The sequence below is a fragment of the Pseudorasbora parva genome, chromosome 6 (assembly GCF_024679245.1).
Source record: "Pseudorasbora parva isolate DD20220531a chromosome 6, ASM2467924v1, whole genome shotgun sequence".
Taxonomy (NCBI): domain Eukaryota; kingdom Metazoa; phylum Chordata; class Actinopteri; order Cypriniformes; family Gobionidae; genus Pseudorasbora; species Pseudorasbora parva.
In genome coordinates, this window is record NC_090177.1 from 30,216,338 (window position 1) to 30,231,044 (window position 14,707).

General features: G+C 42.1%; 2 protein-coding genes across 10 annotated transcripts in view; one reads left to right on the plus strand and one right to left on the minus strand.

Annotated features, from left to right (window-relative positions):
- The window catches only part of tns2a (tensin 2a), a 65,130-nt gene extending 56,793 nt beyond the window's left edge, over nt 1–8,337 (plus strand). For 4 of the 8 annotated variants that reach the window (XM_067446631.1, XM_067446637.1, XM_067446636.1 and 1 more), the window contains 7 exons: nt 468–566; nt 2,353–2,430; nt 2,821–2,922; nt 3,000–3,168; nt 3,295–3,363; nt 6,341–6,370; nt 6,585–8,337. In XM_067446631.1, the coding sequence (XP_067302732.1) occupies nt 468–566; nt 2,353–2,430; nt 2,821–2,922; nt 3,000–3,168; nt 3,295–3,363; nt 6,341–6,370; nt 6,585–6,726 (689 nt within the window). In that variant the 3' untranslated portion in view covers nt 6,727–8,337. The remainder of the gene's footprint in view (nt 1–467; nt 567–2,352; nt 2,431–2,820; nt 2,923–2,999; nt 3,169–3,294; nt 3,364–6,340; nt 6,371–6,584) is intronic. The other 4 variants (XM_067446632.1, XM_067446634.1, XM_067446633.1 and 1 more) reach the window with 4 other exon arrangements.
- A 1,979-nt stretch (nt 8,338–10,316) lies between these two features.
- foxp1a (forkhead box P1a) overlaps nt 10,317–14,707 on the minus strand; it is a 73,519-nt gene continuing 69,128 nt past the window's right edge. For both annotated transcript variants that reach the window (XM_067446641.1, XM_067446639.1), the window contains exons 11-17: nt 14,406–14,613; nt 13,028–13,104; nt 12,763–12,864; nt 12,556–12,677; nt 12,415–12,478; nt 12,066–12,229; nt 10,317–11,667 (exon numbers count right to left, since the gene is read on the minus strand). In XM_067446641.1, coding sequence (XP_067302742.1) covers nt 11,508–11,667; nt 12,066–12,229; nt 12,415–12,478; nt 12,556–12,677; nt 12,763–12,864; nt 13,028–13,104; nt 14,406–14,613 — 897 coding nt within the window. In that variant the 3' untranslated portion in view covers nt 10,317–11,507. The remainder of the gene's footprint in view (nt 11,668–12,065; nt 12,230–12,414; nt 12,479–12,555; nt 12,678–12,762; nt 12,865–13,027; nt 13,105–14,405; nt 14,614–14,707) is intronic.

Genomic DNA, 14,707 nt, shown 5'->3' on the forward strand with positions numbered 1-14,707 from the left:
ACGAAACAGGAATTAAAAGTGCAATTGGAAGTAGATTTAAAATGAATTCAGTGAAATTCATGTGACCAGTGTTTAACAAGAAAAGTGAGGTCAAGACATACTTTTTTCCAAAAGCTTTAAAAAGTTTAAAACGGTGGTTTGAAGGTTTATAGGCCATACAGACAGAGAGAATGGTAGATTTGATTGATTTGAATCTCATTGCCATAATTAATACCAGACCCAGTGAAAACGAGAACACTGTGCACTGTTTATTTTGGTAGTCTTTAACTAAATATTTAATTGAGACAGCATTGGGAACTGCTTTGGGAAAGCTTTGTATGACTTTCACCTTTAAACCGTGATGTATGTGGATCTAAATATCCATTAATCACCTATTGATGCAATATTTTGAAAAGTTGTTATGGTTTGGTATACAACCCACACTGGCATCATAGTTTGCATTAAAGATGCAATTTCCGGTCTGTTAGCAGGAGGAGACCCTCTGGAACAGCTGGTTCGACACTTCCTGATTGAGACAGGGCCTCGAGGAGTAAAGATCAAGGGCTGTCAGAACGAACCCTACTTTGGTGAGCAGTTCAGGAGTTCCTCTTATTCGCCAGACATAATGATTAGCTTAGTCCTGTTTTAAAGCAGAGCTTAAAGGGATAGTTCACCCAGAAATTTTAAATGTCATAATTTTCTCACTCTTATGTCGTTCCTGGATCATTGTCTTTATGGAGATGTTAGGCAGAATGTTCTTGTGGTCCTAGACCTGATCTGGAAGACCAATATACACTATATTGCTAAAGGTTTTGGGACATCTGCTTTACATGCACATGAACTTGAATGACATCCCATTCTTAATCTGTAGGTTTAATATGGAGTTGGCCCACCCTTTGCAGCTATAACAGCTTCAACTCTTCTGAGAAGGCTTTCCACAAGGTTTAGGAGAGTGTTTATGGGAATTTTTGACCATTTTTCTAGAAGGGCATTTGTGAGGTCAGGCACTGATGTTGGAGGAGAAGGACTGGCTCGCAGTCTCCGCTCAAATTCATCCCAAAGGTGTTCTATCAGGTTATGGTCAGGACTGCAGGCCAGTCAAGTTCCCCTACACCAATCTCACTCATCCATGTCTTTATGGACCTTGCTTTGGGCACTGGTGCACAGTCATGTTGGAACAGGAAGGGGCCATCCCCAAACTCTTCCTACAAAGTTGGGAGCATGAAATTGTCCAAAAGTCGCTGACGTATGCTGATGTATTAAGAGTTCCTTTCATTGGACCTAAGGGGCCAAGCCCAACCCCTGAAAAAAATCCCCCCTCCACCAAACTTTACTCTTGGCACAATGCAGTCAGGCAAGTACTGTTCTCCTGGCAACTGCCAAATTGAGACTCGTCCATCGGATTGCCAGATTGACAGAGAGGTATGATTCGTCACTCCAGAGAACATGTTTCCACCGCTCTAGAGTCCAGTAGCGGCGTGTTTTACACCGCTGCATCCGACATTTTGTATTGCACTTGGTGATGCAAGGCTTGAATGCAGCTGCTCGGCCATGGAAACCCATTCCATGAAGCTCTCTAGGCACTGTTCTTGAGCTAATCTAAAGGCCACATGAAGTTTGGAGGTCTGTAGCTAATCACTCTACAGAAAGTTGGCGACTTCTGCGCACTGTGTGCCTCAGCGTGCACTGACCCCGCTCTGTGATTTTACCTGGACTACATTATAACACCACTAACAGTTGACCTTGGACTATTTAGCAGTAAGGAAATTTCACGAATGGACTATCACGGCACCACGCTTGAATCCACTGAGCTCCTGAGAGCGACCCATTCCTTCACAAATGTTTGCATGCCTAGTGCTTGATTCTGGCCATGGAAGTGAATAGAACACTGAATTCAATGATTTGGAGGGGTGTCCCAATACTTTTGGCAATATAGTGTAAGCACAAATGTGGAGTTAATAGAACAGCCAGGCTGAATAAAGTTGTATGAAAGTTGAGCTCATGTTTGTGTGAAAAGGACTTTCCTGCGATATCGGAGTGCAGGATCAGTTCTCCCCATGCATGCAAGGTATTCAGACAGCAATACTGTTAAATCTCCATGATATCTCTGTCATATACTCGAGCAGAACACTGAATAAACCAAATAGCTCAGAACGCTGTTTTGTAAAGAGTGAAACAAACAGTCGTGAGTTGTAGAAGTTGAAATAAAGCTTGCATCTTGTATGTTTTTCTGTGTTAGAAAGCCAGAATGATCTTTTATGCCAGTTGCTGCATTTTGGTGCTTTTGCAATCTGGCACATCAGTTTTGAAGGTAAATAATGTTGAAGTGTTATGAAAGCAAAGTATTAAGTGTGTGTGTTTTGTCATTGGTAGGGAGTCTTTCAGCACTAGTGTATCAGCATTCCATTACACCTATCTCTCTGCCCTGTGCCCTCCGCATCCCAGAGAAAGGTAAACACTACGGCACACATCAACACGCAGCGCTGAGATATCACCGTATGATGAAAGCACAATCACAACACACACTTAATGTGAAGTTAGGGCTGGTGAAGAGTTGTCAGGCATGAACTGCTTAAAAACTAAAAGGCTACAAAACAGTCTTTCCCACTACATTCTGTGCAATAGATCCTACCGACAAACGAAACAAAACAGCACCATTTTAATTCAAATCAATTTACATTTTTCTATAATCTGCCATTTATTAGAACACTCATACTTGTGATTGTCTTTTACTACATTTTGCCAGATAATTCAAGAACTGCTCTGACAACAATACTGCTAACATATACTGTATAATCACAAGATTTGTATTTAATCAACTGCCCCATGTTTGAACGTCAGAGAATCTCATGTTGGCACTCTCAGACCCAATAGGTGAAGCTCTAGAGGTTCAGCCAGCCAGTAACATGAGTACCGCTGCAGACCTTCTGAAACAGGGAGCAGGTGAGTGTGAGCCAGCGCGTCCGCCCTGTGTGATGCTTCTTACTGTAACGTCTATAACCTCTGACGTCTCTCCTCAGCCTGCAATGTGCTGTACCTGAACTCAGTGGACACCGAGTCTCTCACGGGGCCCCAGGCTATCGCCAAGGCCACCGGGGCCACGATGTCTCGCAGCCCTCGGCCCTCTGCGACAGTGGTCCACTTTAAGGTGTCAGCCCAGGGCATCACGCTGACAGACAGCCAGCGCAGGTACGCCACTGAGCCCTTTTTGCTTTTGAAAGTATACCCATATATAAGTTTTTTCTGAGCAATAGAAATGTGAGCAAAGGCTGTTACTGTCACTCAGAGTTGACTGTAAGAGGTTTGGGTTTTCAGGGTGTTCTTCAGGAGGCATTATCCAATCAACAGCGTGACTTTCAGCAGTGTGGACCCACAAGACAGGAGGTGAGATAGTAGTGGCAGAAATACTAGTGGTGCAACATGAATTTAAAACATATATACAGCTCCGGAATAAAAATTAAGATATATTTATATATGAGAAACAACAATTACAACGCAATTACAAACCATAAAAGTGCCCCTATTATGCTATTTTTATGCTATTTTTTGTTTTGGAGGTCTCCTACAATAGATTTACAATTATGCCTTTGTCAGTCTGTTGTGATTGGTCTACTCTGCTCTGATTGGTCAGATGGCTCAGTCTGTTGTGATTGGTCTACTCTGCTCTGATTGGTCAGATGGCTCAGTGTGTTGTGATTGGTCTACTCTGCTCTGATTGGTCAGATGGCCCAGTCTGTTGTGATTGGTCAACTGTGCTCTGATTGGTCAGATGGTTCAGTCTGTTGTGATTGGTCTACTGTGCTCTGATTGGTCAGATGGTTCAGTCTGTTGTGATTGGTCTACTGTGCTCTGATTGGTCAGATGGCTCAGTCTGTTGTGATTGGTCTACTGTGCTCTGATTGGTCAGATGGCCCAGTCTGTTGTGATTGGTCTACTGTGCTCTGATTGGTCAGATGGTTCAGTCTGTTGTGATTGGTCTACTGTGCTCTGATTGGTCAGATGGCCCAGTCTGTTGTGATTGGTCTACTGTGCTCTGATTGGTCAGATGGTTCAGTCTGTTGTGATCATAGACAGTAAAAGAAATGGACGGAGCGATCCCATTGCCATCTACGGCGTTAAGTGATGTCAGTATTGGAGCACTCACTTCCTGATGGCTGAGCGAACTGCGCAGGCTCAGACTGAGCTTGACGACGTAGTTGTGACGTGAGCCTCCTGTCTGACAGCTGTGAGTCTTCTAGTAGTTGTGGAAAGTGAAAGCTGAATCACGTTGTTTAAATATTTTCTCCCGTTGCTTTTGGCTCACTATGGGCTTCTCCCCATTCTTCTCCCTTGACTTTATCAGACTTTATGTCTCCACGTCCCCCCCGACTGTCTCATAGACAGTAAAAGATTGCCTGCGAGCGTCTCTTCAGGTCTATACGGTAATTTCTCAACTGTGCGACAGAGTCGCGTTGGTTATGACGCAATAGTTAGCCTATTTTTACAAAAACAGCTTCTGCGGGGCGATAGTGTAGATACAAGGTAACGGAGCCTTTTATGCATTGTTGTGTTTCTTTAGAAATAAACAATGGACAAATGGAGTCTTTAAACGTCTCAGATGTAAAGTTATTCACTGTCAAAGTGACTCAAAAATGAATGGGAGTCAATGCTAACATGCTAACAGCAGGTGATGGCTTGGTTAGCAATGGCAGCCCCTAGGGGTGGAACGCTTTCCGAGCGCTAGATTACCCCCTTGGTTGTGATTGGTCTACTCTGCTCGGATTGGTCAGATGGCCCAGTCTGTTGTGATTGGTCTGCCACTTACATTGTGTGGGAAATGAAATGCGTATTACCATATTTGGGGCGGCAGTGGCTCAGTGGTTCATGTAGGTTGTCTACAAACCGAAAGGTTGGTGGTTCGATCCCCGGTTCCACCTGACCAAGTGTCGAGGTGTCCATGAGCAAGACACCTAACCCCAGTGCTCTGATGAGCTGGATGGCACCTTACATGGCTGACATCGCTGTCAGTGTATGAATGGGTGAATGTGAGGCAAAAATGTAAAGCGCTTTGGATGGCCGTGGGTCTGTTAAAAGCACTATATAAATGCAGTCCATTTATCATATCTGAATTTCAGCTTCCTCAGTTCTTGATTCACAGTGATATGAATAATAACAATGGTGTCGTTTTATATCAATTTAAGACCGAGTTCTCATCCTTTGGAAGCTCATGCAAAGGGGATTGGTGTGGCAGAGCAGAAAACAGTGTCTTCGCCACAACACAAGCCAAACTCGTCCAGGCCTCAGCTTCAACTACAGTGTTTGAGGGTTAAAGTAAAGGCTGTTCAGGGGCAGCCAATGAACACCATAGGCTGGCATTGCATTGTTACTCAGGTATGTAACAGGAAGTGAGACTGGAGTTACCGATGGCTCGTTTCAGGCGGTTCAAGATCGGTTCTTTCTTTTGGGGGACATTAACTCCATTCGTTGATCTTTGAAACTCTGCAGACCTTTTACATTCACAAACCTCTATATTACAAACTACATGAAAGATAATATATGAAAAAGCATAATGGGGGCACCTTAAGGTTACTGTAATTATAGAAAGAAAAAATTTTTTTTTTCTTCTTTTCTGTAATGTTTTATTTGTGTGTTTTGTATTGTATTATTTAGTTTAGTTGAACAGTTGCTTTCCTAGAACTAGTAGTATACAGAGATCTAATCCGGTACTGCATGACTCTCTGTGGGCTGCTCTATCTGTGTGTGCATACACATGTGTTTTTTAATCATTTATATGTTTTTAGTTGTATGTTAAACACAAGCTTCGGGGCTCATTAGCTGTAAACCCACCCTGTGCAGACAACTTTGAACCCTGTAAATAGTTTGGCCTCTGTGATTTCTTGTTTTATAAATGCTCTTTCATGGCAGACAGTTTTACATCTCAAGAATTTGAGGCCGTAAAGCAGATGTTACAGGAAACAGCATTTGTCTTTTGGGCGAATCACCAAAAACGGATGAACCTATGGACAAATAATATGTAGAAATGAGAAATTGAAGCCCCAAAGCAGTGTGAGTCTGTAACAACCATGACATCATACATAGCCTACTCCACACAAGTATGAATGCAAATACTTCTAGCGACACAAGCTCGATTTCACGAATCATTGCAATGGGAAATGTGTCAGAACGGAATTCAAATGCAGGGCAGGTATGTTCCCCCCGCAGCGCTGCAGGAGCAGGCTAAGTATGTACAGCAGGACCTGTGTGCTTGCATGTGTGCTTTGACCTCAGATTGAGAGCATGTTCATGTGTGGCTGCAGCAGCGTCCCGTGTGTGTGTGAGTCTGTTCCTCAGTCTTGTCTCTGTCTCCCTCTTGCTGCCGTAGGTGGACTAACTCAGACAGCACGACCTCTAAGTAAGTTGAAATGAAACGTGTGTGTGTGTGTGTGTGTGTGTGTCGTCTGGACTGTAGTGACCGCTCGTTTTCTCTGTGTTGCTCCTGATAGGAGATAATGTGCTTATGCATGCTATTTTACTCTTAGATTACCATAGTACGGATCATCCCGTCTGCCCGTTCTCTCCTTGTTTGGATTGTAAGACTGACTGATATTCTCTCTACCTCCTCTCAGAGTATTTGGTTTTGTTGCTAAGAAGCCCGGCAGCGCGGTGGAGAACGTTTGCCATCTTTTCGCAGAGCTGGATCCCGAACAGCCCGCGACTGCCATCGTCAACTTCATTAACAAAGTAATGCTGGCTCCACAGAGGCGCTAGGGCCCCGGGGACGAGGAGGAGCGTTGGTCTTCACGTACACAGCCGCACATCACAAGACTGCAGTGTTGCACCTTCTGTCAAGTTTAAGGGCTTCAGAACTAAAGACTGCAGGAACTTCCTGGCAAAGACGAGCTTTACTGTTGACTAACATGATACCAAAGGACATTCAAGCCAAACTATACCGAATGTAACCAAGCCAACCGTCTGTTGTGGTGTGCATTTTTAGAGCTTCTTTTCTTGGTGTTCGTGGGATTGTAAATGATTTAATGAAAGCCACCAAGAGTTATAAAATATGTACATTTCAGGCACTGCATTGACCCCTGAATTAAATATAAATGCACTCAAACATATGAATTTCACAAATAACAGCCTCTGAAGTATGACAATCTGTCAATCATCACAATCATATATATATGTGGTCAAAATTGTTGGTACCCCTTGTAAATATGATCAAATATGGCAGTAAAAAATAAATCTGCATTGTTTATCCTTTTGATTTTTTTATTTAAAAAATTCACAAAAATCTAAACTTTCATTGAAGTAAAAGAATTGAAAATGGGGTTTAAACCACATTCTGAAATAAATGCTTTTCACCAAAACACGTTGGCCACAATTTTTGGCACCCTTTTATTAAATACATTTTGCAACCTTCTTTTGCCAAGATAACAGCTCTGAGTCTTCTTCTATAATGCCTGAGGAGTTTGGAGAACACCTGACCAGAGATCAGAGAACATTCCTCCATACTGAACCTCTCCAGATCCTTCAGATTCCCAGATCCATGCTGGTGCTTCTTCTCTTGAGTTCAGCCACTCATCTTCTATAGGGTTCAGGTCAGGGGGCTGGGACGGTCATGGCAGAAGCTTCATTTTGCGCTCAGTGACAGTTGTGTGTTGAGTTTGATGTTTGTTTTGGATTGTGGTTCTGATGGGAGATCCAGTCCCGGCCCATTATACGATTTCTAGCAGAATCCATCAGGTTTTGATTTTTTTATCGTTGCATATTTGCTAGAATCCATGATACCATGTATCTGAACAAGATGTCCAGGACCTCCAGCAAAGAAAATAGGCCCACAACATTAAAGATCCAGTGGTATATTTAGCCTTGGTTGTGGGGTACTTTTTAATCCCTGTTTGCACCAAACCCATCTGGTAGATTTGCTGCCAAAAAGCAATTTTATAGTTTCATCTGACCACAGAACCAGGTCCCTTTTGACTTTTCAGTCGTTTCTGACAACTGAATGTGCTGAAGTTTGTTTCTGGATGAGCGAGGAGGATTTTTCTTGAATCCCTCCCAAACAACATGTGGTGATGTAGGGGTTGTTTGAATTTTTTTTATGCTTTCTGACCCCACGACTCAACTAATCTCTGCGATTCTCCATGCGAGATCCTTGGAGAGTCATTGTGCACTCCAACTCTCCTCCTCTTGTGCATTAGGACGATATACACACACGTCCTCTTTCAGGCAGATTTGTAACATCTTTAGTTGATTGGAGCTGTAATGTAAATATACTTCAGAGATATTTTACTCGAAAAATTCTAGGGGTACCAACAATTGTGGCCAACGTGTTTTAGAGAAAAGCATTTATTTCATAATGTGATCCCCCCCCCCCCCCCCCCCCCCAGATTTTAGTGCCTTTTTTAAATAAAAGATTTTTTAAAAAATGCTGATTTATTTTTTTTACAGCCATATTTGATCATATTTACCAGGGGTACCAACAATTTTGACCACCACTGTATGTAGCTTAATGTTGTTCTGGCGTACTCACTTTAAGGTCAGGGACATTTATTATATTAATCCACCAACACTTTAGTGTATTTTTGTCCTTTTAACTGGAAAGGAGGTGCCATGGTTTCTGAATCTGGCCCGGTTTCTGTGAATGACAGAGAAAGTTCCAGAGCGTTTGAGATGGAGAAACAGATGGAGGTCCAGACATGTAGTGGTGACGCCGAGCAGCCGGGGGTTCCGCTATAAAGAAGATTTAGTATGATGTCACGGTAGAAGGCGGATGGTCATGTGATTATTATCATTATTACCCTGAGAGAATCTGGTTTCCTTTAAAGTAGGAGGAAGAAAGGAAGTTTATTTTGTCCCCTTTTGTTTCACGCACTGTTCATAAATAGGCTAACCATCCACATTTCCACAAGTCATCGTATAGGAACCATAACCTGGTCAGTTGACCGTCACACATCGTGCCTGTCGGGTCTTGTAGTAGAACATTATATTGGAATGTACTCAGTCTTTAAACTGACAGTTTATGTTTTATATAATGATCTCCAGAAGCTGTTTATAACCAAAGACGTGTGGCCATGTACTCAGTTAAGCTGTGCCATTTATTTTACTTTCCTGTATCAACGAGTTATTGCTGTTTTTGACAGATAGTAAGACACGTCTATGACAACTTTAATATATTGTATTCTGTATTTTCTTATTGAGCTTTGTATGTAGTAATATATTTTCACACATGCAGCTGACCTGGAAAGTAAGAAGAAGAAAAAAAGACTACATGGAAGGATTTTGATAAGAAAATGATTTTTTTATTATTATTATATTATGCTATTTTTTCAGTGTATGCACAAAAGAAAAATATAATAAATGTAAAGTCATGGTACCAAATCTGTATTCGTGATGTGAATTATTTCAATTTCAATGCACTATTACCATCATCATTAACACTGATCAAGCATTACATCATGGCCACCTTCCTATTCTGTTGGTCCCCCTTTTGCTACCAAAATAGCCCTGACCCGTTGAGGCATGGACTCCACTAGATGCCTGAAGGTGTGCTGTGGTATCTGACACCGATATGTTAGCAGCAGATCCTTTAAGTCTTGTAAGTTGCGAGGTGGGGCCTCCATGAATCAGAGTTGTTTGTTCAGCACATCCTACAGATCGATTGGATTAAGATTTGGTGACCAAGACAACACCATAAACGCGTGCTCCTCAAACCATTCCTGAACTATTTTTGCTTCGTGGTGCATTATGTAGGTGGGATGTGTCAAAGTAACATCCACATGGATGGCAGGACCCAAGGTTTCCCAGCAGAACATTGCCCAAAGCATCACACTGCCTCCACCGCTATGTTAGCAATTTGAGCTAGAGTAGCTTGTCTGTTTGATCGGACCACACGGGCCAGCCTTCACTCCCCATGTGCATCAGTGAGCCTTGGCCGCCCATGACCCTGTCACCGGTTTACCTCCGTTCCTTCCTTGGACCACTTTTGATAGATACTGACCACTGCAGATCGGGAACACCCCACAAGACCTGCAGATTTGGAGATGCTCTGACCCAGTCATCTAGCCGTCACAATTTGGCCCTTTTCAAACTCAATCAAATCCTTAATCTTGCCCATTGTTCCTGCTTCTAACACATAAAAGGACCAAATTTTCACTTGCGGCCTAATATAGCCCACCAACTAACAGGTGCCGTGATGAAGAGATAATCTGTGTTATTCCCTTCAGATGATTATATCACATGATGCCTGATCAGTGTATATATATATATATATATATATATATATATACACGAGAGAGAGAGAGAGAGAGAGAGAGAGAGAGAGAGAGAGAAAAAATAGGGAATAAAAAATACAACAATTTATTAATCATAAGGCCATTTATTCAGAAGTATTGAACAAACTGAAATAGTTGATTTGAAATAGATCTCATCTATTTCTTTTTGGACGTGTAAAAAGTCATTCAGTCAACAATTAAGCATTATTTCCTTGTCAACAACTCTTTCTGTGTGGTACATCTAATAGTTGTCAAATCAAATGATTACAGTTTACAAATTGCTCAAATGTTACGAGTGTGACATTAAACGCACCCCATACTCATCTAAACCAGTCGAGTGAAGACTTCTTTGTCTTGGCCATATCAAAAGGGACAATGTAAACAGGGTACACAATATTAAAACATATTTCACAATCTTTGGTAACTGTTATTGATTCTTTCAACAAAAAAGAGGCTCTACTCAAATATGGAAAGGAAATGTTTGGTTCAGCTTTACTAGTAAGCGAATGATTGGGACTGTTGTGAACGAGGCTTTATGTTGGCGTAAATGTTTTGGATAGTGGAAATACAGTAACCTTCTGTACACATACTAAGTGAAAAAACAAAATCAAACTACAATTGAAAAACATTCATCATCAAGTGCTGGTTATAAAATGTTCCCCTTTGGTTTTGTTTTTTATCTTGAAAAAACAAGAGGTAAAAAAGATAGACATTCACAATTTCATTTTCCATTCTAACATTGAGCAGCCCGAAATTTAAGGCCACACGTTACCGTCACAGGGCCTTCGATCGGGGAACCCATAAAAAGGTTGTGAACCGAAGCGATGGCCCTGATGACGACGAAGCCTACAGTATTGAGGCAGAGGTGATTCAAACTCGCATTTACAATAAAGAGCTTTTCGTTCAGCATTCACAGCTGCAGTGAAAAGCTAAATAAATCTTGTCGTAGACAGCTTAAAAAGTCACAGGTGTGAATTTTCCTGTTGACAGGGAAACCATCTTCCCTTTAAGGTAAGCATTTGATTCAGTTCAGGTGTCGTAGTGTTTAACATACAAACCAAAGATGACGTGTAGCCTACAGCGCCCTCTTTGTCCTCTGCGAGCTGACGGGCGAGCTTTTCAAACGCAGAGGAGCCCTTTAGTACCAGTGAGATCAACAGAAACAGGTCATTTGAAACAATAAATAAAGGGTTGTTCCCAAAAGGAAAAGTTGCAGCTGTAACTTTTCTGTGTCAGGAGTCTGATGGTGGACTGGAGAGATATCAGCGAAGGATCTCAGCATTGGAACGCCTGAGGTGATGAGGAGAATCCCGGCTCTTCGTTGTACTCTGGGTTGTGGCTGGTGTCTGGACTGTGCTGGTCTTCTGTCTCTGGAGACATGGAGCCATTATAGTCCTCGGCCTCCATCTGCTCCTCTTTAATTTGAGACTGATGCCTGTGAACACAGACAGCTCACGTGAACCAGGAGCTTAAACTTCAGCACAAATGAACTTTAAAGTCACTGACACAGCACTAAGCACTAAAATACAACAAAAGAAAAAAAGGCTTATAGTAACTCCTGAACACTTCATATGTGGCATGTAACTCATTATGTGACACTTTTTTACCCTTTTTGTAAAGTTTTAACCCTTCACTTTAGACATAACAGACTGTGTTTATATTGTGTTTGCCAGTATTAGCGCAGTAAGGCTACTTAGTCCAGTAATCACGCGTCTGACAGGCTCAGCGCATGTAAAACGCAAATGAAATGTTTAACCGGCAAGGCTTTAAAACGCGGCTAATGTTCTCAGGATTTATGTGAGTGATATTAGACAGGCAGGACAGTGGACTCACAGTGTGGGCAGAGGAGAGAGCTCCAGGCTGGAGTCGCTGCGGGAGCCATCATCATGATCGTGGGAACTCATGTCCTCATGCAGGGTGCTGGTCAGGACCTTCAGACTGGACGCTCCCATGGACGCCGAGCCATATAGGGGCAGACTGCTGTCCACCATCGCTGCCTGAAGAGAAAAAACATTTTAACATCACTAAAAACAACGCTGGTATCATAAGCTTAAATATGCTACTGTGACACTGAAGACTCTAATAATGTTTACTGTATTTTTGAACACATAAATGCAGCATAAGAGAAATCCTACCAAACCCAAACTTTTGAATGGTAGCGCATGTAGAAATGAACCAATACCTGCAGAGCAGAGAGGGCAGGACTCTGACCCAGACTGGACTGGACGTTCTTCACCAGAGGTGATCTGAAGAAACAGACCTCAGTGTCATTAGCGACAGTGACTTTTGAAAATGAAACCGCTGCGATCAGATGTGCACTTACCCAGTGATCTTTTGTGGTCGCCTTTTCTGAAACTCCAGCTCATCCACGGTCCAAACGGCCCCCTTCACATTCTCAACTCGTACAAAGCACTTGTGAAGACTGAGGTTGTGGCGAACTGCATTCTGAGATTGTAGAATAAATGAACAAACTGATCCAGGGCACAGAAAATCAATCAAGATTTGTCTTTTTAGTGCATCTTTTCAATACCTTCCATGTTGCCGCATTGCGTCTGAAATACGCAAATGTTCGAGTGAACCAGTTGTAGATTTCATTTAGAGTTAGCTGTTTTTCTGGAGACTCCAAAATGGCCTATAAATTAAAAAAGGGAACAATGTCGCTCATCAACACAAAAAAAGATCAACACATGTCTCTCATACAGAAGCTGATGATAAATTTGTTCAGTCAGCCTGGCTGACAGCTGTCAGATCAGAAACGATGGCGCAGTGGTCGAGCTGGATTGATGGTTTCTTACCTGCCTGATTAAAGCTGCATATGTAAATGGGGGCCTGACCTCAGCACTCAGGTAGAACTCCTTATTCTGCACAATATCTACGAGACACAGGAGAGAGGTGCTGCTACATTAGTTACACTTCATTTATCCAGGGTTAGGGTTTGGGTTAGGGCTAGCAATGTTTTCTTTTTTTAGAACAATTTTCTAAACTATCATTATATTTATAGTCCTTAAAGGAACACTCCACCGTTTTAAGAAATAGGGCTTATTCAACTTCTTTCCTACATTTAAATATGTGGGCAAATGCATTTTTGTATCTATTGTTTTAGTTCGGCAGGGTCGCCGCTAGCTTAGCTTAGCATAAAGAATGGAATCCTATGTTGCCAGCTAGCATGTCCCGAGTAAAAGTGGTCCCAAAAAAACCCCCACACCTAATTACTTCTTGTGGCCTGTTTATTCACAACAAATACAAGCTAGAGGCGACCCTGCCAACTAAAATAATGCATGCACTGAAACAAAAATGAATTTGCCCACATATATAAATGTAGTTAAGAAGTTGAATGAGCCCTATTTCTAAAAATGGTGGAGTGTTCCTTTAATGAAAACAGGCCTTTATACTGGTTTAGGGCTATCCATGTTGTACAGCCCAGATAACTACATTACAGTTGCTGTTTTTCCACTGTCGGACGCCTCCATAGAACGTCATCACAACTCCACCGCTTCACCAGCTGACTGAAAACTAGCTTGAGCGCAAAATGAGCATGGCGAGTGAACGTTTGGCTTTGAAAAAAGAAAACATACCTATTCGTTTGGACCTTCTTCAATGTATTTGCCATCACAGGAATCCACAAAAAAATCCATTAAGGCTTTAAGTCCAAAAGGCTTACACATTTAGACAACTTTTAATAAAAAATATCATGTTTACACCACTAATCTTTAGAAACAGTGTTTCTACAATTTTCCCATGGAAATTATGCAATCTGATGAGTTTTGAGTGATCCCTCCAATCTCACTATATGGTTATCCTTTCAGCCAGAGCAACAGATGAAGCTCACAAGCAAAAAACAGGAGTTTACCTAGAGTGCATGATTTTTATTACAAGTGGATACATTGGCACAAGGGAAAAGACGGATAAAACACAAAACCAAATAAATACACTATTATAATTATATTGATTTGTCCTTCAAGCAGCCTCTGGTATATATTTTCCATAAACGTGTATTCATCACAATGGTTGGACAAAGGTACCTAAAGAAGCCCAGAAGAAGCAACAGCAGAAGTGACTGACCCTGGCACGCAATAGCACGCTCGCTCGTTTTTGGCCCCAGAGTGGAAACACGGCTAGGTAGTATAATACTGGCTGAGACATTGACAGTTAGCAAGAGGTCACTCATCTCACCTTGGTCCATGGCCATGTTGTATTTGTCAGAGTAGCGTTTGCGGATGGGTCCCATGCTGTGCATGCTGGTGGGTATGATGACAGAGGGCATCTGGGGGAGTGACGTGAGTGGCGTAGACGGCGCAGTGGCACTCTGGGATAGGCTCATGGAGGGAGTGGTTTTGGGAACGGTTGCCTTGGCAAGAGTGAGGTTGGACACCAGATTCACCTAAAAAATATAGGTTTATTAGTTCACCTGCAATCTTAAGTGTATTCAGAAGTACAGAAATGTATTAATCAAACACAGTAAATGGTAAACACAG